At 50.4% G+C, this 24,196-nt stretch overlaps 2 protein-coding genes across 3 annotated transcripts; one reads left to right on the top strand and one right to left on the bottom strand.

Moving 5' to 3' along the window:
- Positions 1 to 4,229: 4,229 nt before the first annotated feature.
- LOC123150812 (BTB/POZ and MATH domain-containing protein 1) lies at positions 4,230 to 6,279 on the bottom strand. Of its 2 annotated transcripts, none has more exons than XM_044570635.1 (2): positions 5,923 to 6,279; positions 4,230 to 5,609 (listed from the first exon to the last, which is right to left on the bottom strand). In XM_044570635.1, the coding sequence occupies exon 2, from the start codon at positions 5,552 to 5,554 to the stop codon at positions 4,487 to 4,489; it is 1,068 nt and encodes a 355-aa protein (XP_044426570.1). In that variant the 5' UTR covers positions 5,555 to 5,609; positions 5,923 to 6,279; the 3' UTR covers positions 4,230 to 4,486. The 2 variants fall into 2 exon arrangements, with proteins under 2 accessions (XP_044426570.1, XP_044426569.1); XM_044570634.1 differs by having other exon boundaries at positions 6,053 to 6,278.
- Positions 6,280 to 18,739: 12,460 nt separating this feature from the next.
- LOC123152887 (cell number regulator 13-like) lies at positions 18,740 to 19,147 on the top strand. Its single transcript, XM_044572279.1, has one exon. The coding sequence runs from the start codon at positions 18,740 to 18,742 to the stop codon at positions 19,145 to 19,147; it is 408 nt and encodes a 135-aa protein (XP_044428214.1).
- The last annotated feature ends 5,049 nt before the right edge of the window (positions 19,148 to 24,196 follow it).

The following is a 24,196-nucleotide window of genomic DNA, read 5'->3' as shown; positions in this document are numbered from 1 at the left end:
AGTACCCAAACTCCCAATGGTGTCATTCGTTGCATTCCTATTTCAGAGGAGTTGACATACAAACAGTGTTGAAAGCATATTTTTTTAAAAGGATTTGGTGCAGGCACACAGAAAATTATTATTAGCTTGTGATTCACAACATCAAAACGACACGGTCAAGCACAATCAGGTCCTTGAAGAACTAACATGAACAGGGGGGTCAGGATTGTGGCACCGTACTTACTCCTATAAAAGTGGACTTTGAAACAGAGCTCACGAACTAAGCTCTGACGATGAATAGTCCTCAAACTTTATTATAAGAACAATTATTTGTCAGACTCAACTGCAGTTCATTGTTGTGCTTTCGTCTTCCACATCTGACACATACTCATCAACTTCCAATGGGCATAGCACACATTACTTGCATATCAACCAGAAGAGGAGCACACACTACTTGCATCTTAATGAGCAGAGAAGATGTACCCAAATTTTAACTAGGAGAGGAATGCACAATTAAAAAGAGATGATGGAGGCGCAATAATCAATCCTGTCGTGGTCAGGAGAGGGATGCCAAGGCGTCGCTTTGGGGGAAGGCATCAGCCACCTTCTGCAGTGGAGGGTTGGGCGGTGGCGTCGAACAGCGCTAAGACGCCGGGGAAGGGGCACGGAGGCGGTGTGCCTTGCGCCCTTGGGCTCGCGCTCGCGCGTGAGGTGCCGCGGGCATGTAGGTGGGAAGCGGCGGGAAGGATAAGAGGAGAGGGGATGAGTGCATTACTGAACTTTCAGCATCCAAGTTGAGGTGGCCGAGGCCGAGCAGCTCCGTCGAGCCCAAGTTGGCTCCCGCGCATGCGTAGACGCCGGGCCGTCACACCAGCTGAGGCACCGAGCCGAGCCGGTGACCCATGGATGCGGAGGCGCATGGAGGCGCGTGGAGGACGTCTCCAAGGTGGAGGATCGAAGGAGAGAGGTTAGGGGGAGCCGCGCCGGTGAGAGAGAGAGAGAGGAATCGGCGGAGAGTGGTGGCAGGGAGAAAAACTTTTTTCTTTACAAATCTGCTTCGGTGCGTGATATTTACACGGAGGAAGTACAGATAAGGTGGAGGTGGGTTGAGGGAGGTTAGCTCTCCGTGGGACGTGGGAGGTGGGAACACAGCCAACAACACATTTTATCATATCGTTGGAAGACATGCGTTGCTATACGGAGGTTTCTGTTGTAGTGTCGAAACATACCCCGTTAATAGCATGGTAATTCACATACCACTGACTTGGTAACTTACATAAAAACACTTGATAACTTCCATCCGAAAAAAATTAAAAACATACTCATGGTAAATTTTTGTGTAAATACCATAGCATGCCATGCCAGCCCGCAAGCCTCCAAACAGTTAAGTACCAAACATTATGTTTTCCGACAGTCCCGATCAACTCGACATCTGTCAGGTGAGATGCTCGAGATTGCGATGGAGCTCCCAACCCCCCCCCCCCCCCTGCCCGAGGGGAAAAACCTGCTATCCAACTATGCATGCATCACCGCTCGTGCACCGCCCGACAACTTATGTGATAAGTAGTATGATAAGAGACACATCGCAGATCTCATAACTTAGGTATAAACATCACGATAACTTTAACTCAAGGAAAAAGTTGTTATAACCAAGGTAATTACTTTAACCCACAGGGGGGTTAAAAAGTTTCCCGGGTAACTTTATATGTAAATTACATGATAATTTACGCACCATAAACATGATAACTAACATAATAACTAACATACAAATATCATAACTTTGACCCCGAGAAAAAAATTGTCGAAAGCAACCCCCCTGCCTCCCGGTTAAAATTTTGTGTTAATTGCATGATAATTTAGTCACCGCAGTTCCGATAACTTGCGTTCAAACACAATGATAGCTTTGATTTGGGAAAAAAGTATTGAAAAGATACCCCGGTAATTTTTGTGTAAATAGCATGTTAATTTACACACCGCAACCATGATAACTTATATACAACACCTTGGTAAGTTTGATCTGGGGGAAAGTTGTTGGAAACATACCCCTAATAAATTTTGTGTAGATAGCATGATACTTTACTCACAGTGGATTTCATAGCTTACGTACAAACATCATGATAACTTTGACCCAGGGGGAAACTGTTGTTGAAAGCATTGGAGGGGGGGGGGGGGGGGGTTGAAAACACACCTCCGATAACTTCTATGTAAATAACATGGTAATATATTGACATCCAAGTTGATAACTCACGTACAAACACCACAGTAACTTTTGAGTGGGTGTCTTGATAACTTCTGTGCAAATAACATGATAATACATTGACAACAGAGCTGATAACTCATGTACAAATACCACGGTAACTTTTGACCCGGGAATAAAAGTTGTTGAAAAAAGATACCTCCGATAATTTTTGTGTGAATAACATGATAATATACGCACAGCAGAGCTGATAACTCATGTACGAACACCACAGTAACTTTCACTCATTTTTTCTTTGAAAAAGACATAACCTCGATACCTTTCTGTGTAAATAATATGGTAATATTCGACCACAGACCGCAGTAACTTTAATCTGGGGAGAACAAAATAAAAAACATTCCCTCAATAACCTCAACGTAAATGTCATGGTATTCTACGCATCATAGACCTAAGCATTGTATGGTCTGGCACATACCTAAACCAGTCTAGCTAAGCACAATGCGCAAAAAAGTAGTTGAAACATACCCCTGATAACTTCAGTGTAACACCATGATAATTACATACTATGGGCGTGGTAACTTTTGGCCTGAAAAAAATGTCAGCGAAACATACTAACATGGGATCTTGTTTCGATGCTCTCATCGTGGTGAAGTATTTTACGTGAAAACAGATTTTTAATCGAAGCGACGGTTTGAGGTACAAAACATTTTAAAATTTCAAAATTGGGAGAATCTTTTGCTCACATCATTTGTTTTATCTTTTACTTTGCATGCATGCATGGAATCATCAAATCAAGGCTGGTTGGATGCGTTTCCTCCGCCACCATCCACGGGATTAGTTAGTAAGATTGCATGCATGCGTGATTAGGTAGGAAGAAGGAGGTGTTTGGATCTGTTGCTTATCTTCCGATCAGTCGAAAGTTAGCAGTCTTGTTTTCATTCCGCGTCCTAGCTTAAGCACTTGGTTCATTAAAAAATATAGACTGTCAGATTAACAGTGCCATTCATCAAGTATATACAGCCCCTAATTCTTGGGACAGTACATTTACAAAAAAAATTGTGGAAATTCCTGGGAAAACTTGTAGAAATAGTGTAAGCAATCGGCAAATCACTTACACAACCTGCAAAACTGAATATTTAAAGGATCCATGCACTCCAAAGGACGATCAATCAGAAAAATATTGAATAAAACTACCCAAAGCATGATTACAAACCTAAGAGGCAACAAATTTTTTTTAAACCATGACATTGCTTAAAATTCAGAAAATAAGCCACCAAAGCACAGCAGAGCTTGCTGTCTCTTCACACTTCACGAAAAACGCTAAACCAAAATTCACGACAGGCTAACTAATCTGAATATCTTTTTAAAAGACTAACTAATCTGAACTGCAATACTGATCGACAGACAAAATACACTAGGCAATATACTGATATCGAGTACCCCCACATAAACATAATCTGAAGGGAAAAAAATAGCTGAACGCACAGCCCCCAAAATTCTTGGGCGAAACATCGGACGCCACAGGTCCACTGAACTAAGAATCGAGACGTTGTTGTTGATACCTCATGAAATTGGTGTAAGCACACAGACGACATGAGAAGCGGCAACGACATATGTTCCTCCCGCCCGGTTCCGACCTCACCAGCTAACACCTGCTCGTGGCGGGACTGGCGGAGAAGCTCCGCCGGCCTCCTCTTGGTACCACTCTCTCTCCTTCCTCCTGCTGCTCCACGACAGCTAGGCTCCCTCTTCCAGGCCCCAGGGCTGCTCGCTGGCAGAGTCCCGCTCTCCATTACCTCCCGCTAGTTCCTCGCTGCTGCTCGCGGACTGTGGTAACTCCCCTCCACCACCTCCACCTATCCTCCCCCCTCCCTTCTCCTGACCAACACAGATTGCAAACGGATCCGGGTACAGACCAACACAGACTACTGAAGCCCCAATGAGATGACACAGACAGAGCGAGCAGCGCCAAGATTCGTGCACATCCGACGGCCACAAAAACGACTTAAAGCAAAATTAAAAGCAGACGTATGAAAATTAGAAAAACTGTAATTTTATTGAAAGACAGGCATAAAGTACGTAGTAGACAAGCATGCCCGGCAAGCTCAAACAGATACTCCCTCCGTCCGGAAATACTTGTCCTAGAAATGGTTAAAAATGGATGTGTCTATAACTAAAATAAGTCTAGATACAACCATTTTTATCAGCACATAGTAGACAAGCATGCCCGGCAAGCTCAAACAGATACAATAATACCATGGACCATAAAATATATGCCCCGTTGTTATCCCACACGTAGACCTGAGAAGATCAATCACGACCAGAGGTCCCCTCCGTCGCCGCCACAGCATCAAGAGATGAGTTCCGGGCATAAGTTTTGGTAATGAAATCAGCACACCTCTTCTGGAGCTCCCAGCAGTTGTACTGCTCGGCTAAAGCCAGAGTTGTCGCTGCTGTGTCCACTTTGATGCCATCATAGAGCTTGCTGGCGCAGATGAGCTTGAGCCTGTCCAGCCCATACCTGTCAGCAGCAGCAAGTAGATGTTGAGCAAGAGCCATCACAGATGCCGCCTGCTCATGCGCCTCATCCCGTTGTCCGGATTCTGGCACGGTGTCGGTAATCATGGCCTCTGCACCCTCCTGCTGTTCGAATTCTAGCACAGTGTCGGTGTAGATGAAGTGGAGCAACGCCTTGAATACCACGGCCTCCATGTCCTTAATCTCCACGCATTCCGAGCCCCTCTCAATCATGTCACCAAGGAACGCGGCCTTAAAGACACGGGACCTGACCGCGAGTATGTACTTGTGCGCAGCAAAGGACTCACCGGACACGAGAAATGTGACGTCCGCTCCCATCTGGCTCTGCAGGAGTTCAGCGAAGTGCTGGTGCAGGTTAGAGGTTGGCAATGGCACATGCACTTCTGGTTCTGGTATATCTGGCAGCTCCTTGAGAACTTCAAGGGTGCATTGCACAATGAAAGAATCATCCTTGAGATAACGCGATTTATTCAGGGTATACCATGGCATGAGAAGCATTTGAGATGATTTATCTTGGGGTTTCCTGAATGCTACTGACTGACAAATTTCCTCGGATGGTTCACGAACTCCCTCCGGGTCAACCAAGCAACCACGTATAGTCGTCACCACAGCCACAGCGCACTCGCTGAGAAGGACAACATTGATTGCCACCCAGGAGGGAGCCGATGGCTCACCGCCATGCGGATATACACGGATTTCCCAGTCATGCCCACCGAAATTCCATCTGCGTTTGATGTGTTTGTCCCTGCCCGGCATGTGAAAGCTCTTGCTATACCCGGTGTACTTGAACCGCCGTTCCGAGCGCAAGACATGGGTGAGGTCTGTGCAGGCGATTTCCATGGCCAAGGCTGAACAGGAGAGCAAGTGCTCACAGCTGAAGTCCTTTTTTGCGTTTCTGCGTTGGGAATGATTGCGGATTAGTTTTACTACAATCCAATGTTTTAAATAGCGTTCGGGCTATGCGATTTAGCGGCGGCTCAACCAAAAGCCATAACGAGCGTGCAAATACGGTAATAATCCATCCGTAGACGTAGAAAACAGGCTGCCCTAGCCACTGTGCCACATCAGAGCATTATACGTCTACGGATGAGATCATCACCGTAATTGCACGCTCATGCCAAATTCTAAAACTAGTTCGGCGTATTTTTCAAGTTTAAACACTTAAAAGCAAACATCAGTGACAAATTTAAGCACCATCATAATATTACCTTTATTTAAGAACTTTGCTAGTACAATCTAGACCGCCGGGTCCTCTCTTCCATTTTTGACATAAAAAAAGAGCAATCGACGAGCAAGGCATGCGATCGCCAAAGGAAGCGAAGCACAAGCACAGCTCACCTCGCCACCGAAGCAGAACGTGTCCGCTCGGCCTTGCTTCAGTGCCGCGCCGACGGAGGAGACGACCAGAGGGGAGAGAGGCGGATCAATATGAAAAGATCGGTGCTCCGGCAGAACCCCGACGAGCCCGACCTGCACTGTCTAGTGGAGAGCGTGTCGGATGAGTGGCGTTCCTAGCGTGAGATCAGCTCCGATCTGGGTTTGGACGAGATCAATCAAGCAAGCTAATTAATTAATATAGAGCCAGCTAAATAGAGTGTTTACCGAGTTTTCGTCCAGCTACGCGGAAGAGCAGCGTGAGGAAACCGTGTGGTCCTCACCTATCATCTCTCTCTCTCTCTCTCTCTCTCTCTCTCTCTCTCTCTCTCTCTCTCTCTCTCTCTCTCTCTCTCTCTCTCTCTCTCTCTCTCTCTCTCTCTCTCTCTCTCTCTCTCTCTCTCTCTCTCTCTCTCTCTCTCTCTCTCTCTCTCTCTGAAGAAGAGGACGTCTCCTGTTCACAATTAAACTCACGCGCTAGCTTCAAACATACGCTAGCTTCAATCATAGTACTAACCAGCTTTAATGTCTTGTCTACCCAAATTAAGGGCATCTTCAATGTTGACCCATAATGTTAGAGTTTTGTCGAATATTATTGTACAAGGTAGGTTACAGTTGGACTTGGTTTTGGACTGTGTGTAGACAGGGTAGGAGTTGTGTCCTAATAGGACACTTGTATTCTAGGCCTCTCATATATATCGAGGGTAGACACACGATGTAACATATGACAACATAATAGCACGGGTACGCGGGGGAGCCGGTGGTGTGTGCCGGCGCCCGAGCGGCCGGGGTGCCGTATTGTAGCGGTGTCATGGGAAGGAGCGCCCGTAGTCACGCCCCGATGATATAGCCATATCGGTGAACCTCGTTAACAAATCTCGGTGTCGTGCTTGTGTGATTGTTTGGTTCTCGGTAAATCGATGAAGTGCCTCGGATTATTTTAACAAGTGGTATCATGAGCAAGGTTTGACAAGGTTGTGATTGTTTGGGATGTAAATCGGTGCATGATTGTGAGATCGGAAGCTATCGCTCGTGATAAATCGAATGAGAAGCTGGTCGGATCGATGCAATGAAGCAAGGGAAACGCATCGGCGGCAATGGAAGCAATCATTCGTGGATTATTGATCTAGAGGAAAAGGCTAGAGAAATCACGGAACGGTTCGGTTTGATCTGTGTTACGTCCGGCGATCGGGAGCAATGAAACTCGGAAAGATTGAAGTTGACGAGAAGCACAGGATTCGACGAGAACTCGGAAGCGTGCTGGCGATAAGATGCAATCAGAGGAGAAGCCCGCTTGCAGACGCTAGGCGCGTGGCTCAGATGGCGGGCAGTGCGAGTGCGCCACCCAGACGCGGCAGGGGCGTGGTCCATCGGGGCGAGCAAGCAGCCGGCGTGGGATCTTCGGTGCAGACTCGAATCAGGCGGCGGCGGCGGCGTACGCGGAACAGCGTCTGGAGGTCGTAGCAGCACGAGGCGAGGGCTGACGTGGCCCAAGGTGCACGAGGCAGGCGGCCCAATGGCTCTGCGTGGCTGGCTGGGCCTGCTGAGGCGAGGCGTGCAAGATGTGGCTTTACACGAGATTTGTTTGTGTGGGTTTGCTTTTTCCCTCTAGTTAGGGTTTGCTTTTTTCTCCCGGAGGCGACCACGCCGCCGTCGAGTTCTATCTTCCCCTACCACGTACCCCTATCTCAGACGATCGTTTACGACGCTGGGAGCGGCCGCGTGCCGCAGCCCTGCTTCTGCGTGGCTAGGGAACGGTGGAGTTAGGGTTCCCCGAACAAAAAACCCGATCTGTTGTCCCATCGGGTTAGGGTTCTTGATGGCTTCGAACGCGGCATCGGCCACGGCGGAAGCAGAGGATGTTGAGGCGATGATGCGAGAGCTGGGACTGACGGAGGAAGACCTAGATGATGTGATCTTTGATGAGAAGCAAGCTCCTGCGGAGGGGCCTAGATGGATCATGCTTGCCAGAGTCAACACCACCAAGACATACAGCCAGACCTGGTTCTATAGGAACATGCGTTCGGCGTGGGATGCTGCGCAGGAAGTGAAGTTCAAACCTCTTGAAGAGAATCTGTATACCGTCCAATTCTCGTGCTTGGGAGATTGGGAGAGGGTGATCAATGACGGGCCGTGGAACTTCAGAGGAGATGCGGTGGTAATGGCTCGCTATGATGGGATCTCAAAGCCGTCGACGGTCAAGTTAGAGACGATCGATATCTGGATTCAAATCCACGACCTGCCCGATCTGTATGCCCATCTGATTACCCCTCTGGCGGCCAAAGTAGGGGAAGTCTTGTTTACGGAGCCCTTGTCTCATGATTTCATTGGTAATTTCTACCGGGTCTGGGTGCGGATCAATGTATCCAAACCTTTGAAGAATGCTGTATCCATGGTCAGAGAGGGGAAGAGGCAGATCTACAGAGTCAAATACGAAAAGCTGCCTGACTGGTGTGCCGTCTGTGGTAGGCTTGGGCATCTTTACAAGGAGCATGGGAACGGGATCCACCCACCATCTGCCCTGGTGTTCAAGGACCTGCGAGCGAGCTGGGTAATGCGTACAGGAAGAGGCCCGGGGGGAGGCCGTGGCAATCGTGGAGGCAGGAGAGGAGGCCGTTCTGGTGGTAGGAACAACACCAGGTATGAAGAGGGCAATACTAGCTATGCTGGGACCAAGAACATGGGAAGAACAGGGACGGCTGCAGCGCCGGGGGCTGAGGACGTAGACATGGAAGACGCGACCAGGAAAAGGCTAGCGGCTGGACTGTTAGAAAGGACACAGAATGATACTGCAGGGCAGGGAAGGACTACAGCTGACAATAATCTAGCCTTGGTGCCTGTGGGCAGCTCTGTTGCCAGTCCACCACCGACGAGGGAGTTGAAGAGATCTAAGACTTTTGAAGAAGGGAATGAAGGATCAAACTCAGCAGTTAAGAACTTGGCGGGCTCCTTCGAGGAGCGCCGCCGGGCCCAATGAGTACCATGTGTTGGAACTGCCGTGGCGCGGGCAAAGTCGCGGCGGTTCGTGAGCTTCGTGATTTCGCGAGGCAATTTGCCCCTACCCTGTTGTGCATAGTTGAAACACAAATAGATGGTAATAGGGTAGAAGCTTTAGCTGGTACGTTGGGTTATGATAATGCATATGCTGTTAGTAGTCAGGGCCGAAGTGGTGGCATTGGTCTGTTTTGGAATAAGTCAATAAATGTTGAGATTTTTGGTTACTCTGATTATCACTTGGATGTTTTGGTCGAGGAACAGAACCAGGATAGGTGGAGGCTGACATGTGTATATGGGGAAGCACAAACAAATTTGAGGCACCAAACCTGGACAGTTTTGAAGAATATCAGTACTTTGAGCTCCTTGCCGTGGTTGTGCGTGGGTGATTTCAACGAAGTGTTACGTCCGGAAGAGCATGCGGGGGTTGGGCAGCGGAGTAATGCTCAAATACAAGCATTCCGAGATACTATAGATATTTGCATGTTGCAAGATTTGGGCTACTCGGGGCACTTTTGGACCTTTGAGAAAAAAGTTGTTGGAGGAAGCTACACAAGATGCAGGTTGGACAGAGCATTAGCTAATGCGGGATGGATGAACAAGTTTCCTATGGCCTCGGTTTCACATCTCACATGCGCCACGTCGGATCACGCACCGATTTTGGTGGAGTTCGGAGATACAGATCGGTTGCAAGCACAGAAATCTTTTAAATACGAGGTGATGTAGGAATCACATGAAGGTTTTAAGGATGTGGTTCTAGCAGATTGGGAAGCTAGCCCTCCATGTCTGTCGGTGGAGGATTTGAAACAAAAACTGCAAACCATCTCACATGGCCTAGTTAAATGGAGCAGAGACACTTTCGGCAGCGTCCGGAAGGAAATAAAGAGGCTTAAGAAGGAGTTGGAAGATCTGCGGGCCGATCCAGCAAGGATAGCTCCCTCACATAATGAGTTGAAAATAAACCAAGATTTGATCGAGGTGTATCATCGTGAGGAAGTTATGTGGAGGCAAAGATCCAGGATAGAATGGCTCACTGCGGGCGATCGCAACACGAAGTTTTTTCATCTACGAGCCAGTATCCGAAGGAAGAAAAACATGATAAAAGCCCTCCAAAATTCCCTCGGGGTAGTGGTTGATGATCCGGCTGAACTACGGGCATTGGCCAATGAATTCTATCACGATCTGTACACTTCGGAGGGTGTTCAAAACATGGATGCAGTACTTGATCATGTTCCGAGGAAGGTGTCAGCAGAGATGAATGCCTCATTGTGTGCCCCTTATACGAATGAGGAGGTTAAGACCGCCCTCTTTCAGATGTTTCCAACAAAAGCGCCGGGGCCCGATGGTTTCCCGGCTCATTTTTACCAAAGACACTGGGATGTGTGTGGAGAGGAGGTAACAAAAATTATCTTGAGTATTGTCCGGGGGGAGGAGAGTCCGGAATGCATCAATGATACGGTTTTGGTGCTCATACCCAAGGTAACAAGCCCCACTGCTTTATCTCAGTATAGACCTATCAGTTTGTGCAATGTGTTATACAAGATAGCATCCAAGGTAATTGCAAATAGACTGAAACTCATTCTGCCAGACATTATCTCTGAGGAGCAGTCCGCTTTTGTCCCCGGAAGGTTAATTACTGACAATATAATTTCAGCTTATGAGTGTCTGCACTTTATGAAGCGGTCTAGATCAAAATCAAATAATTTTTGTGCACTGAAATTGGACATGATGAAGGCCTATGATCGGGTAGAGTGGACATATCTGAGGGCTATCATGACTAAACTTGGGTTTGCAGGACAGTGGATTGATACTGTGATGAGCATGGTGTCTTCGGTATCTTTCTCGGTAATGTTCAACGGAGAGAAGCTCGAATCGTTCCAGCCATCGAGAGGAATCCGACAAGGAGATCCAATCTCCCCCTACTTATTCTTGATTGCAGCAGAGGGCCTTTCGTGCCTCCTTAAATCAAGTTCTTCGTCATCATTTGCAGGTATTCAAGTGGCCCCAACGGCTCCCACCGTTAACCACTTGTTGTTTGCAGATGATAGCCTGTTGCTATTCAAGGCCAACGTAGAGGGTGCAGGTGTGGCATCAAACTTGCTCGAGACCTACTGCGCAGCTTCGGGGCAGAGAATCAATCATGAGAAGTCTTCAATTTTCTTCAGTAAGTCGTGTCAGGCCACGTTGAAGGAATCAATAAAAAACACCTTGCATGTGCACAAGGAGACTTTGAATGAACACTATCTAGGCATGCCAACCGATGTGGGACGTTCGAAAAATGGCACGTTCAAATACTTGAGAGACCGGGTGTGGGAGAAGATCAAAGGATGGATGGAGAAGCTGTTGTCCTCAGCAGGTAAAGAAGTGTTAATCAAGGCTGTGGCCCAAGCGATACCAGTCTATTCTATGTCCTGTTTCAGGTTGCCAAGAGGCCTTTGTGAAAATATAACCTCAATCATACGACAGTTTTGGTGGGGAAGCAAGCAGGGGAGAAGAAAGCCCGCATGGGTGGCTTGGGATATTATGACAAGCCCGAAAAGTTTGGGAGGGTTGGGATTTCGGGATATGGAGATCTTCAACTTAGCTCTACTAGCACGGCAAGCGTGGAGGCTGCTAACGGGGGAACTGAGCTTAAGTGCCAGGATTTTAAAAGCTGTTTATTTCCCGGAGGTTTCTATTCTTGAGGCGGAGCTTGGGTCACACCCTTCTCAGGTTTGGCGCTCGATCATTGACGGTCGGGATGTTTTGATACAGGGTACTGTGAAGAGGATTGGAGATGGCGAGTCCACTTATATCTGGAGACACAATTGGATACCGAGGGAGGGAGTAAGAAGACCTATCACATCGCTAACGCAAAACCCTCCGATCATGGTCTCCGAGCTTATAGATAGTACCACGGCATCGTGGAAAGAGGAGCTGATTCGAGCAACCTTTGCTCGGTTTGATGCCGACGATATTCTGAAGATACCACTGTGTACTCGCAAGGTTGCGGACTTTTGGGCTTGGCAGGAAGAACCAAGAGGAAATTTCAGTGTTCGGTCCTGTTACCGCATGATCCTCAGAACAAAGCATGAGCGGGAGGCCTGGCTGAGCGGAGAAGCGGGAACTTCTATTGTGCAGCAGGAGGCGGACAAGTGGAGTACTATTTGGCACATGCAGGTTCCATCGAAACTACGCATGTTCGTTTGGAGATTGGCGAGAAACTCCATGCCCACTATTGATTTACTCAAACACCGCAATATGGCCACCGAGGACAAATGCCCTTTGTGCGGGGCGGTTGACTCTTGGAGACATGCACTCTTTATGTGTCCGATGTCAAGCAGCGTTTGGGCCTTAGCTCCGGAGGAGTTGGTTCATCATCTCGTGGACAGAGTGGAAGAACACCCCAAGGATTGGCTTTTTGCTATGAGTGGAGTGTTGAACGGAGATATGCTTGCACACATGATTGTTATTATGTGGGCAATTTGGCGAGCAAGAAGGAAAGCGATCTATGAGGACATCTTCCAATCACCGCAATCTACTTATGGATTTATCACAAGCTTTCTTGATGACTTGAGATATATTAAGGCAAGTGAACCTCGGAGGACCGTAGTCAAAGCTGCAAGACCAACCCAGTGGCAGGCTCCGGCCACGGGATGCGTGAAGATCAATGTGGACGCGGCCGCACCAAGGCAAGCCCGTTTCGGGGCTGTGGGTGCAATCTGCAGAAGTTTAGATGGTCTGTTTTTGGGAGCTTCGGCGCTGATCATAGAGCATATTGGGGACCCGGAAACGCTGGAGGCCATGGCGATCAGAGAAGGCCTTGCACTTGCGGAGGACTTGTACCAAAGGCGCATTCATGTTGCATCGGATTGCAAGAAGGCAGTAGACTCTCTGAAAAAGGAGGACGCATCTCCATATGGTGCTATTGTGCATGAAATATTAAGCCATTCTGCAACTTTTGATATGTGTAGGTTTAGCCATGAGTTTAGGAGCTCAAATTATGAAGCTCACAACTTAGCGAAGCATGCTTTATCTCTCGGGGGTGGCCGCCGTGTATGGTTAGGCCATCCCGGAGATCTTTCTTTCGTCCCTGTAAACATTGTGACGAATCAATAAAAAGCTTCGTGTGTTGTCTCAAAAAAAAAACGAGATTTGTTTGTGAAAAAGAAGCACGTGCATGGAGGCTAGAAGAAAATTAATCAGCGAAGGAAGCTAGTATACAATGGGTAGTTTTGCATCTGGTGGCAGTTACGTTGGCTGAAAAAAGCAACATCAAGCATTGGGATTGTGCCAAGAGAAGCACCACCCCGTGAGGACCAAATGAAATTTTCATGGTTGGATTTTACGGTAGGAGGAGTAGCTTAGTTGGCATAGCAGTGATGTTTGAAGGTGTTGCAGAAGTCAGGACAGCTAAGATAGAACTATCATGTATTGGATGGAAATTCGCGGAAGATAATTGGGAGTCTGGAGCGTGTCGTGCGTGATCATGCATACACAGGGCGTCAAACAATTCATGGAGATGTGCGGGCGGACACAGCGCAGGGTGGAGCATGGTTGCAGTTGGATAATTTCGGTTGGGTCGGACTGGACTGTCTGACGGATCGACGGGGATGTCGGTCAAAGCAGAAGACGACGCTGATTTCAGCAACGACGACATAGGAGCGTGATGCTGATGGTGGCCGGCTTCTGGGGCGCGGAAACACGTGGTGCATGACTAAGGGCTTGTGCGGCTTCGACAGACTATGACGCGGGGTTGATTCAAGATGGTGCACACATGAGAGAGCTTGAAGTCGACAAGGCGCAGGGTAACGGGGCGCAGCTACATGGAGTCATGTTGAAGGTGGAGCTGGAGTCTGACGGAGGACTTCACTCTGTGCTGATGGAGGGGCTATGGCGTAAATGCATGGAGAGTCGAAGCCTATTTCAGCGGGATAGCGAGAGACACGTGGATCGGATTGGGTACCAATGGTCTGATGGAGACGTGATACTCGGCATCGGTTGGTGATGATCGATGGTTCTCTACAGTGGGGGTTGAGTGATGTGGGTTCGCGACCTTGGGAGACTCGACCAGGATAGCAGAGGCTCGACGCGGTGATAGCGACGAGGTGTGCGGTAAGTACGGGACACAGCGACAGACCAATGCACTGGTGGTCAGACATGTGGTCAGACAAAGTTTGCAAGGGTGCTGAAGCAGTGTTGACGAGTACCAGATTTAAGTTGGTGACTGGGTCTATCGGTGCTAGTTGATGGACAAGAGTTGACCGTGGAGAATCTGAGAAAGTGGCGGAAAATCCAAAATTGTCTAAAGCTGAGAGAGTACATGGCCGTATATTCTGTGGTGTTCAGTGCACATGCAAAGTGCGGATGACAAGGCAGAAGGAGGCGGAGTGCTATAGCGGTGGGACATGTCAGAGACTATCTGGAAGAAGCATGAGACAACTGTGAATTTGACTCAGGGTGATACAGGGCGACGGTGAAATTCCTTCAAGTTTTAGACAAGCAGTACAGAAAAAACAGTGATGTTGAGTTCACGTAACTCTCATATGTGGTGTCCAATATGTGAGTTGTTCATTTTTCACGCAGACAATGGTTGGTGTGTGATGTCGTTGAACGGATACTCCGGAAGTTCGAAGCACAAGGTAGAGTAATGAGGAACTTAATTTTGCTCGAGTGTTGACTGTGAAGAAAACGAGAAGGGAGTACAATTGCAAATGGAGTCACATGGAGTCTGGGAGTAGCAGCGGTGCTCATGACGTATCTCAAGTCCAATATACATGGAGGTTCGACGCACGGACGAATTCAAGGTGGTGGAGAATATTCGCCAAGATGGAGTTTGGTAGAGTTGTGTCGAATATTATTGTACAAGGTAGGTTACAGTTGGACTTGGTTTTGGACTGTGTGTAGACAGGGTAGGAGTTGTGTCCTAATAGGACACTTGTATCCTAGGCCTCTCATATATATCGGGGGTAGACACACGATGTAACATATGGCAACATAATAGCACGGGTACGCGAGGGAGCCGGCGGCGTGTGCCGGCGCCCGGGCGGCCGGGGTGCGGTATTGTAGCGATGTCATGAAGAGGAGCGCCGTAGTCATGCCTTGGGGATGTAGCCATAACGATGAACCTCATTAACAAATCTCGGTGTCGTGCTTGTGTGATTGTTTGGTCCTCGGTAAATCGATGGAGTGCCTCGGATTATTCTAACACATAAGGCCATAAATTTGCTTCCGCATTCGTCCATGGACAAAGGACCAGTTCGGAAACACAAATACGAAAGTCGGCAATTCAACGCTATTCGCATACAATTCAAACACTGGTCTAAATATACCAGATGTAATTCTTGTAAACGGCTGATCTTCGTATAAACTAAACAAAATTCATTACATTTCATACATTTTTCATTAAAAAAAGCGGCCAGACCAAAGCGGCGTGCGACTTCCAATTCCTTTGTATTCCACATTGATGACCACGTCCTCCATCCGCAATCTGCATGAGCGCCAACGTGGTTCAAGACCCGTGAAGGTGAATTGAATGTGCCGTCTTCGACGAGGAAGCGTAGGACATGGCAGACGGAGACCGACCCACTTGAGACACCAGGAAGCGTAGGACATGGGACACGGACCGGCCCACATGAGACACCAGGCACTACCGCCTACTATGCCTTTGCTCATCCCCGAACAAGTTTGTGACCTATCTGTCGTCGTTGCCGGTGGATGTGAGCTTGATGATGGACGTGAACGGTCCGTCACTGTCCACCTGCCACATGCGCCCTTAAAATTTGGATGGCCGCACATAGGACGCGCAGCTGGTGGTGTTCTTGTCCTTGGCCGCCAGCGCATGTGCGTGTGTTGCCGAGTCTGTGTCCGGCTGCGCCGCCGCTTCATTACGAGTGGCACGTTGAGCAAGCGCAGCCACGTAGACAACCCACTGCTTTGTAAAGAAGTTCGGGTTCGCAGTGACCATGGCGGCCACGGCCTCCTCGCTTGCGCGCTCGTAGTAGATTTGACCCTCCGCCAACCGATACTGCTGGAAGAAGAAGAGATTGTACTACTGCTCCACCTATGCCTGCAAGAACACCGACATAGTAGACGGTGCAGGCTGCTCCTCCTCCGCCATGGCGGCATCAAAGTGCGTGCATATGCCTACGCCTGCTCCATGGTCAATCTAGAATGCACATGCATCGGTCTCGATGTCAAAACCAGCAGAGCTCGGGGTAAGGGGTCCCGAGCTGTGGATCCCATACAGATGGTAACATGAACAAGGGAGACGATATTTACCCAGATTTGTGCCTTCTTTAATGGAGATAAAACCCTACATCCTGCTCTAGTTTATATTGATGAAGATGTACCGAGTACAAGCTTGATCTATCTCGAGATCGTAAATTATGTTCTAACCCTAGGGCTAGGTAAATGTAATTGTGATTCAGCCCCCTCTACGGGCTAAACCCTCTGTCTTATCTTATATACACATCAGGTAGAACGTCTAAGGTTATATAGCCGGTATCCAGCGGGATCACATGGAGGCCGTAAAAGATGTCTTCGAGGGTCTTTAAAGCATCTCTAACAGCCGCGCTATATAAGCGCCGCGTTGAAAAATTGGTGCTTTTTTGCGCGCGCTACCGCTCCGGGCGCTCCAGCGGAGGCGCAAAAACCGTGTGCGCAGCATATCCAGTTCAACGCGTGGGCTGAAACGCCATCGCGCGCCGCTTATTTGCTGCGTCCGCTCCCGCGCGCTGAACTCTCGAGCACTCGCTCGTAACTCCCTCTACCCCGTCCAGCTGCTGGCGCCGCCGCCGCCCGGCCACCCCATTTCTTCCGGGAACCGTTCTGGCGCTTCCCCGGCCTATCGCCGCGCCGCCGCGACTTCCCCCGTCTCCCTCTAGTCACCACCGCCCGTCGCGCGTGGCAGTCCTCCGACGAACAGCGCCCGGCCGCTCACTGCCGCTCGGCGCCCGCAAGATGTTCGACAAAACGCCCGCAAGGTATGTATTGCTTCAACTTCACCTTTTTACATGAATTTGGTGCATGTTGTTTGTAGTTTTTATAGTTTAGTTTAAATTGAACATTGTAGATGAGTTGATCGTATGATTCTTCCAAAAAAGAATTTGATGTGGAAGAGAAGGAGGATCTTGCAATGATCCTAGCTATGCACATCAATAGAAAACCAAAGCGCATGATGAGTTCATCGTATGATTCTTCCGTTTTGTTGCCTCCTATTATGCCATTCAACGTCCTGAAGCGCATGATGATCTTCATAAGGATCTCATTGAGTGGTGGGCTTGAAATGGACAACAAAAAGCATCATGATTTGTGCGTTTGATGTTGTATTGTTGAATTATTTGTTGGATTGAAAGATAAACAATTTGTTTGAGTTGTAATAACGAAATTAAACTATTTATTGTTGATTTATTTTTGTTTGTGTTTGATCTTCTTGCATGTGTTTGAAGCGCATATGTTGTTTGTGCGAGAGTGCGCGCGTTGCATTTTAGCGTGCCTGATGGAGCAACACGCGCGCGCTAAATTTATCGCGGCCGCTGGAGCCAGCGCTCCTCGCCACGCCAAAGCAGGCGATCGGAGCGCCGCAAACTGATTTTTAGCGTGCCGCGCTGTATTTTAACGCGCTTGCTGGAGCAATACGCGTGCGCTAAATTTATTGCGGCCGTTGGAGCCAGCGCTCCTCGCCGGGCCAAAGCAGGCGATCAAGACGCTGCAAACTGATTTTTAACACGCCACGCGTTGGGCGGTCATTGAAAATGCTCTTACCAGCATTGGTGAGTTGACTTGTCAACGTCCTCCTCCCCACGACCACGGTCGAATCCTCCCTACAACGCCGCTCGCCGGAGCCCCGCCACCTGTAGCCTGCCCGTCTCCGTTCGTCCACCTCTGTCTTCTCTGCGAGAGGCCGGGCCACCGCACGCAGCGCAGCAGTCGCGACGCGTTCTCGGTTCTCCCTGCACGCGCGCTTTCGCCGAGCTAGTGGGAGGCGGTGTGAGTGAGACGGCGTCGTGTTCGTGGCAGAACAGTGGTCGGGAGCTCGTGGAAGTGCCTCACGCGGTCAGCCGGGGGTCTGGCGACGGCGTTTGGTTTCGATCGGCGATGGATGCCCGCGTGGAGCTGTCCAGATGGCAGTGCCTCCTCCTTGCCATTTAATGGATGTCCTGCCCTTTGATCGATTGCTCAGTCATGGGCTCGTGTGGACTGTGGAGTGGTCTCCGCCGGCCGATATTCAGGATTATCTCTCTCTGTGGACTGGCCTCTTCCAGCCGCAGGCCAGGCGTTTGTGGAAATTCCGCAGGAGGAGAATCTGTGCTCCTGATTGTGCCAGGATAATATCTACGTTCTGTTAGATATTCTTAGGGTGTAGGAAGTAGTCTTGGACTGTTGGTGGTGTTGAAATGCCATGCCAAATTGTTTTAGTTTCTGAAAAGTCATTTTCTTGTAGTATAGATATAGTACCTACTTTCAGAAAAATCAGAGTCCAGTCACCACCTAAACAGTTTGGATGTGGCCATCCTATCAGGGGAGGTTCCTTGTACAACTTCTCAACCACATAGTTAATCATGAAGTCTGAAGACTGTGACTCGCTGCTCAGAGAAGTTCTAAGGTATGGGAGCTGGTTACTGAGTGGCTGTTTTCAACACACTCCGGTCTTCTTCGTCAACAAACTGAGAGAAGATGATGCTCTGGAATGGCATGAGTCAGGTGGCTAACATAGCACAGCTTGCCGGGGTGTACGCGTATGGGGTCATCACGATGATCGTGGAAGCTGCAAAGACAGTCAGAAGGAACCGGAAAACCTGCCAGCTGCTGGCGCGGCTTGTGAAGATGATTGGAGACCTTCTCCAGCAGCTCGAGAGCACGCAGCTGATGCAGCATACGGAGACGAGGAACCCAGTTGAGCAGCTGGAGGAGACGCTCCGGCATACGTACATGCTCATCAGATCCTGTCAGGACGGCAGCTACCTGTACAGCTGCTTTATGAGTGGGAAGCAAGCTGACCAGCTCCATCCGGTGCAGAATGAGATCGCTTTCTACCTCCAGCTTATCCCACTCGTTGGCTTTGTCGATACCACTCGGACCTGAGCATTGCTTCTGCATAGAGCTCACCCTCTCGGTACAGATTCTTCTCACTTTTCTGGAAGTGAATGGTACGGCTCTTATGCGCATGACTTTGCCAGCGCAGATTTAGTTAGTTATGAACACTTTCAAATTAAATATAATCTTAAAGAACTCAGTTCTCAAGATCATGCTGCATCTGAACTCAAGAGATGCTAATGAAATCTTCTATCTATCTGTTATATCATAAAATAAAAATACGGGACAAAATTAGGAAAATAGGCCACAAACACTACCGGAAACTGGCCCTACCCCGACGGCCAAATCAATGCCGACGGCAGCCGTCGGCCTACTTTGCGCTATGCCGACAGCCACGTCTTGGCCGTCGGCGTACCTTGGCCGTCGGGCTACCACGAGCTAAGCCGACGGCACCCGTCGGCATACATATGTCGTCGGCCCAGCTGCGAACATGGCGACAGCAGCCGTCGGCATAACCAGGCCGTCGGCATACCCGTGGGCCCGGCGAGCCCGCCCGTGACCAGCGGCTAACGTCGTCAAATCTATGCCGACGGCCTGGACGGCCGGCCGTCGGCATATATCGTCATGCCACGTCACAGATCCGCGGCGCACCGTCCATGAGCTAAGCCGACGGCTGCCGTCGGCATACATGCCACGTCAGCGATCCGCGGCACGCCGCCCGCCGCCTAAAACCTGGCCGTCTCTATGCCGACGGCATAGCCGTCGGCATAGGTAGACTTTTTTTTCATATGTATTTTTTTAAGCTTTTTATGTATTATTATATAAACTAACATGTAGCATGTTAAATATAAACATACATATGAATATATATGTAGTTTGTATTTTTCTCATATATTATGAATATATATATATATATATATATATATATATATATGGTTTGTATTTTTCGAGCACGTTAATAATGTGCGGTCATGTTCTTTTGAATATAGATCATTATATTTTATTAAAATCAAAAACAGCTATGCCGGCAAAAGTTTTGTGGCGGTTGCAAACGCCCGACACCCGTCTCCAGAGTGTGACCCCCCTCACGTCCGCGGTGTGCCCCCCTCATGGACGGCGCCGGCACCTGGAGGGGGGAAACGGACGCGTCGGGTCTACACGGTGGATGTAGCTGTGGGTTTGGCCCGGATGTTGCTCCCGGGTGTCCCTACGGGTGACCTGACACAACCGGGTGTAGAGGTCCACTGGTCAAAGCCCATCCGTGGGAAGTCAAAAGGCTAGATCTCGTGGTCAACCGCTCCACGGTTAGGCGGGACGGGGGCCCTGGGGGGGGGGGTAGCAATGCCACCGGAGCATCGTACCGGACCCTCATACATGTGCGAGGTGGTGTTGTGGCATGTTCAAAGAGGCGGCACGCATCTCAGGGGCGTGGCCCCCCTAACGGACGGCGCCGCCGCCGGCACCTGGAGGGGGAAAACGGACGCATCGGGTCTACACGGAGGGGATGTAGCTATCGGTTTGGCCCGGATGTTGCTCCCAGGTGTCCCTCTGAGCTGACCTAACACAACCGGGTGGAGAGGTCCACTGTTCAAAGCCTGTCCGTGGAAAGTCAAAGGGCAAGATCTCGTGGTCAACCGCTCTAGGGTTAGGCAGGACAGGGGCCCTGGGGGGGTAGCAATGCCACCGGAGCATCGCACCGGGCCCTCATACATGCGGGGTGGTGTGGTGGCATGTCCGAAGAGGCGGCACGCGTCTCCGGGGTTTGGCCCCCCTCACGGACGGCGCCACCGCCGGCACCTGGAGGGGGGAAACGGACGCGTCGGGTCTACACGGAGGGGATCTTGCTGTGGGTCTGGCCCGGATGTTGCTCCAAAGTGTTCCTATGGGCTGACCTAACACAACCGGGTGGAGAGGTCCACTGGTCAAATCCCGTCCGTGCAAAGTCAAAGGGCTAGATCCCGTGGTCAAACGCTACAGGGTTAGGCGGGTTGGGGGCCCTGGGGGGTAGCAATGCCACCGGAGCATCGCACCGGGCCCTCATACATGCGGGGTGGTGTGGTGGCATGTCCAAAGAGGCGGCACGCGTCTCCGGGCGTGGCCCCCCCTAACGGACGGCGATGACACGGTAGTAGCCATTCTGCGGTAACGATGCGGCGTGAATATTATTAAATACTCGGAGCGCGATAAAATCATGAGTTTTTTTGCACGACGTGTGCACATGTGCTATAGGAACGATAATATTTTTTCATAATTTTTGGTGATGGAGAAGTATCCGAAAAATCCCCTCTACGCGGATTGCCCTTCGCGCGTCTACGGCTGTGGCCGGCGGCCTCCGGAGGCTAGCATGCCGCAAAATTTTGCGTAGGCAGCCTCTCATGTGTTTGGAAGTGTTGTGGTGGTTGCAAACGCCCGGCACGCGTGTCCGGGTGTGCCCCCCTCACGGACGGCGCCGCCGCCGGCACCTGGAGGGGGGAAACGGACGCATCGGGTCTACACGGAGGGGATGTAGCTGTCGGTTTGGCCCGGATGTTGCTCCCAGGTGTCCCTCTGAGCTGACCTAACACAACCGGGTGGAGAGGTCCACTGTTCAAAGCCTGTTCATGGAAAGTCAAAGGGCAAGATCTCGTGGTCAATCGCTCTAGGGTTAGGGAGGACAGGGGCCCTGGGGGTAGCAATGCCACCGGAGCGTCGCACCGGGCCCTCATACATGCGGGGTGGTGTGGTGGCATGTCCGAAGAGGCGGCACGCGTCTCCGGGGTTTGGCCCCCCTCACGGACGGTGCCACCGCCGGCACTTGGAGGGGGGAAACGGACGCGTCGGGTCTACACGGAGGGTATCTTGCTGTGGGTCTGGCCCGGATGTTGCTCCAAAGTGTTCCTATGGGCTGACCTAACACAACCGGGTGGAGAGGTCCACTGGTCAAATCCCGTCCGTGCAAAGTCAAAGGGCTAGATCCCTTGGTCAAACGCTACAGGGTTAGGCGTGACGGGGGCCCTGGGAGGGTAGCAATGCCACCGGAGCATCGCACCGGGCCCTCATACATGTGGGGTGGTGTGGTGGCATGTCCGAAGAGGCGGCACATGTCTCCGGGGCGTGGCCCCCCTCACGGACGGCGATGACACGGTAGTAGCCATTCTGTGGTAACGATGCGGCGTGAATATTATTAAATACTCGGAGCGCGATAAAATCATGAGTTTTTTTGCACGACGTGGGCACATGTGCTATAGGAACGATAATATTTTTTTCATAATTTTTGGTGTCTGGGGTGTGCCTCCCCTCACGGACGGCGCCGCCGCCGGCACTTGGAGGGGGAAACGGACGCGTCGGGTCTACACGGAGGGGATCTTGTTGTGGGTCTGGCCCGGATGTTGCTCCAAAGTGTTCCTATGGGCTGACCTAACACAACCGGGTGGGGAGGTCCGCTGGTCAAAGCCCGTCCGTGCAAAGTCAAAGGGCTAGATCCCGTGGTCAAACGCTACAGGGCTAGGCGGGACGGGGGCCCTGGGGGTAGCAATGCCACCGGAGCGTCGCACCGGGCCCTCATACATGCGGGGTGGTGTGGTGGCATGTCCGAAGAGGCGGCACGCGTCTCCGGGGTTTGGCCCCCCTCACGGACGGCGCCACCGCCGGCACCTGGAGGGGGGAAACGGACGCGTCGGGTCTACACGGAGGGGATCTTGCTGTGGGTCTGGCCCGGATGTTGCTCCAAAGTGTTCCTATGGGCTGACCTAACACAACCGGGTGGAGAGGTCCACTGGTCAAATCCCGTCCGTGCAAAGTCAAAGGGCTAGATCCCGTGGTCAAACGCTACAGGGTTAGGCGGGTCGAGGGCCCTGGGGGGTAGCAATGCCACCGGAGCGTCGCACCGGGCCCTCATACATGCGGGGTGGTGTGGTGGCATGTCCGAAGAGGCGGCACGCGTCTCCGGGGCGTGGCCCCCCTTAACGAACGGCGATGACACGGTAGTAGACGGATCAGGCACTCGTATAGTTACCGGATCGGGCACTCGGTAACGGTACCCCTCACTCAGTTGCTCTCGTATGTATCACCTTTCACGAGACCATAGAAAAAAATATACGTGATATTTTAGAAAATTGTTGTACAATATAAAAAAAGATCATGTCATTAAAAATAATGTTCCAAATCATTAAAGAAAATGTATGGTACATTTTAAATAATGTTCTGCATGTAAAAAATATGTATAAGAAAACATTAAAATATTTATAAAAAATAAGAAAACATTATAAAATTTATACAAAATAAGAAAAGTAAAAATAAAAATATGCCGACGGCAAAGCCGTCGGCATAGCTGCGGCCATAGGGAAGCTTATACGCGGATCGGTGACGTGGTTAATAAAAAAGAAAAAAAAAGTATGCCTACGGCTAAGCCGTCGGCATAGGTGCCATGTGGCGCCCCGAGCTATGCCGACGGCTTAGCCGTCGGCATAGTTTACCTTATCCAGTCACGGTCTCCCCCATCCACTCACTTACTCCCCCACACCCCGAGCTGCCGCCGCCGCACCCCCCGACCCCGACCCCTGCGCCGCCGCCGCACCCCCCACCCCGACCTGCCGCCGCCGCCGCACCTCGCTCCAGCCGCCCCCCGCCCCCTCCCTTGCTCCAGCCGCCCCCGCCCCTTCCTCCTCGACCCCGGCCCTCCCTGCGTGGACGCCGCCCCGGTTGGCCCACGGCCTATCCTGGCCGGCCCCCTGCTGGTCCGACCGGCCGGCCCCTCCGGCGACCGCCCCCTGCCGCTCCGGTGGTCGTCCCCTGCCCCGACCGGCCGCCCCCTGCTCCGGTGGTCGTCCCCTGCTCCGGTGGTCGCCCCCTCATCCGTAGGTAAGATTTTTTTTACCTTTTTGTGTAGTAATGTTGTAGATGAATGCATATATATGTATAGTAATAGATGATTAGATAGATGGATGTTAGATAGATGAATGAAATGAAATTGAATATAAATGTGAAAAAAATTAAGTGCACAATGTGAGATAGATAGATGAGATGAATGGATATTTGTGTAGTTTTACTATGTTTTTAGATACATACTCAATATTATAGATATATGTATTGTGAAGATGAGATGAGAGGGAAGAGTAA

This window comes from Triticum aestivum, chromosome 7A, assembly GCF_018294505.1.
Source record: "Triticum aestivum cultivar Chinese Spring chromosome 7A, IWGSC CS RefSeq v2.1, whole genome shotgun sequence".
In the NCBI taxonomy this organism is placed as follows: domain Eukaryota; kingdom Viridiplantae; phylum Streptophyta; class Magnoliopsida; order Poales; family Poaceae; genus Triticum; species Triticum aestivum.
This window is presented reverse-complemented; position numbering and strand designations above follow the sequence as displayed.

Coding starts and splice junctions, on each gene's coding strand:
- LOC123150812 (XM_044570635.1), bottom strand. CDS start 5,554: ATGGAAATCGCCTGCACAGACCTCACCCATGTCTTGCGCTCGGAACGG.
- LOC123152887 (XM_044572279.1), top strand. CDS start 18,740: ATGATGCTCTGGAATGGCATGAGTCAGGTGGCTAACATAGCACAGCTT.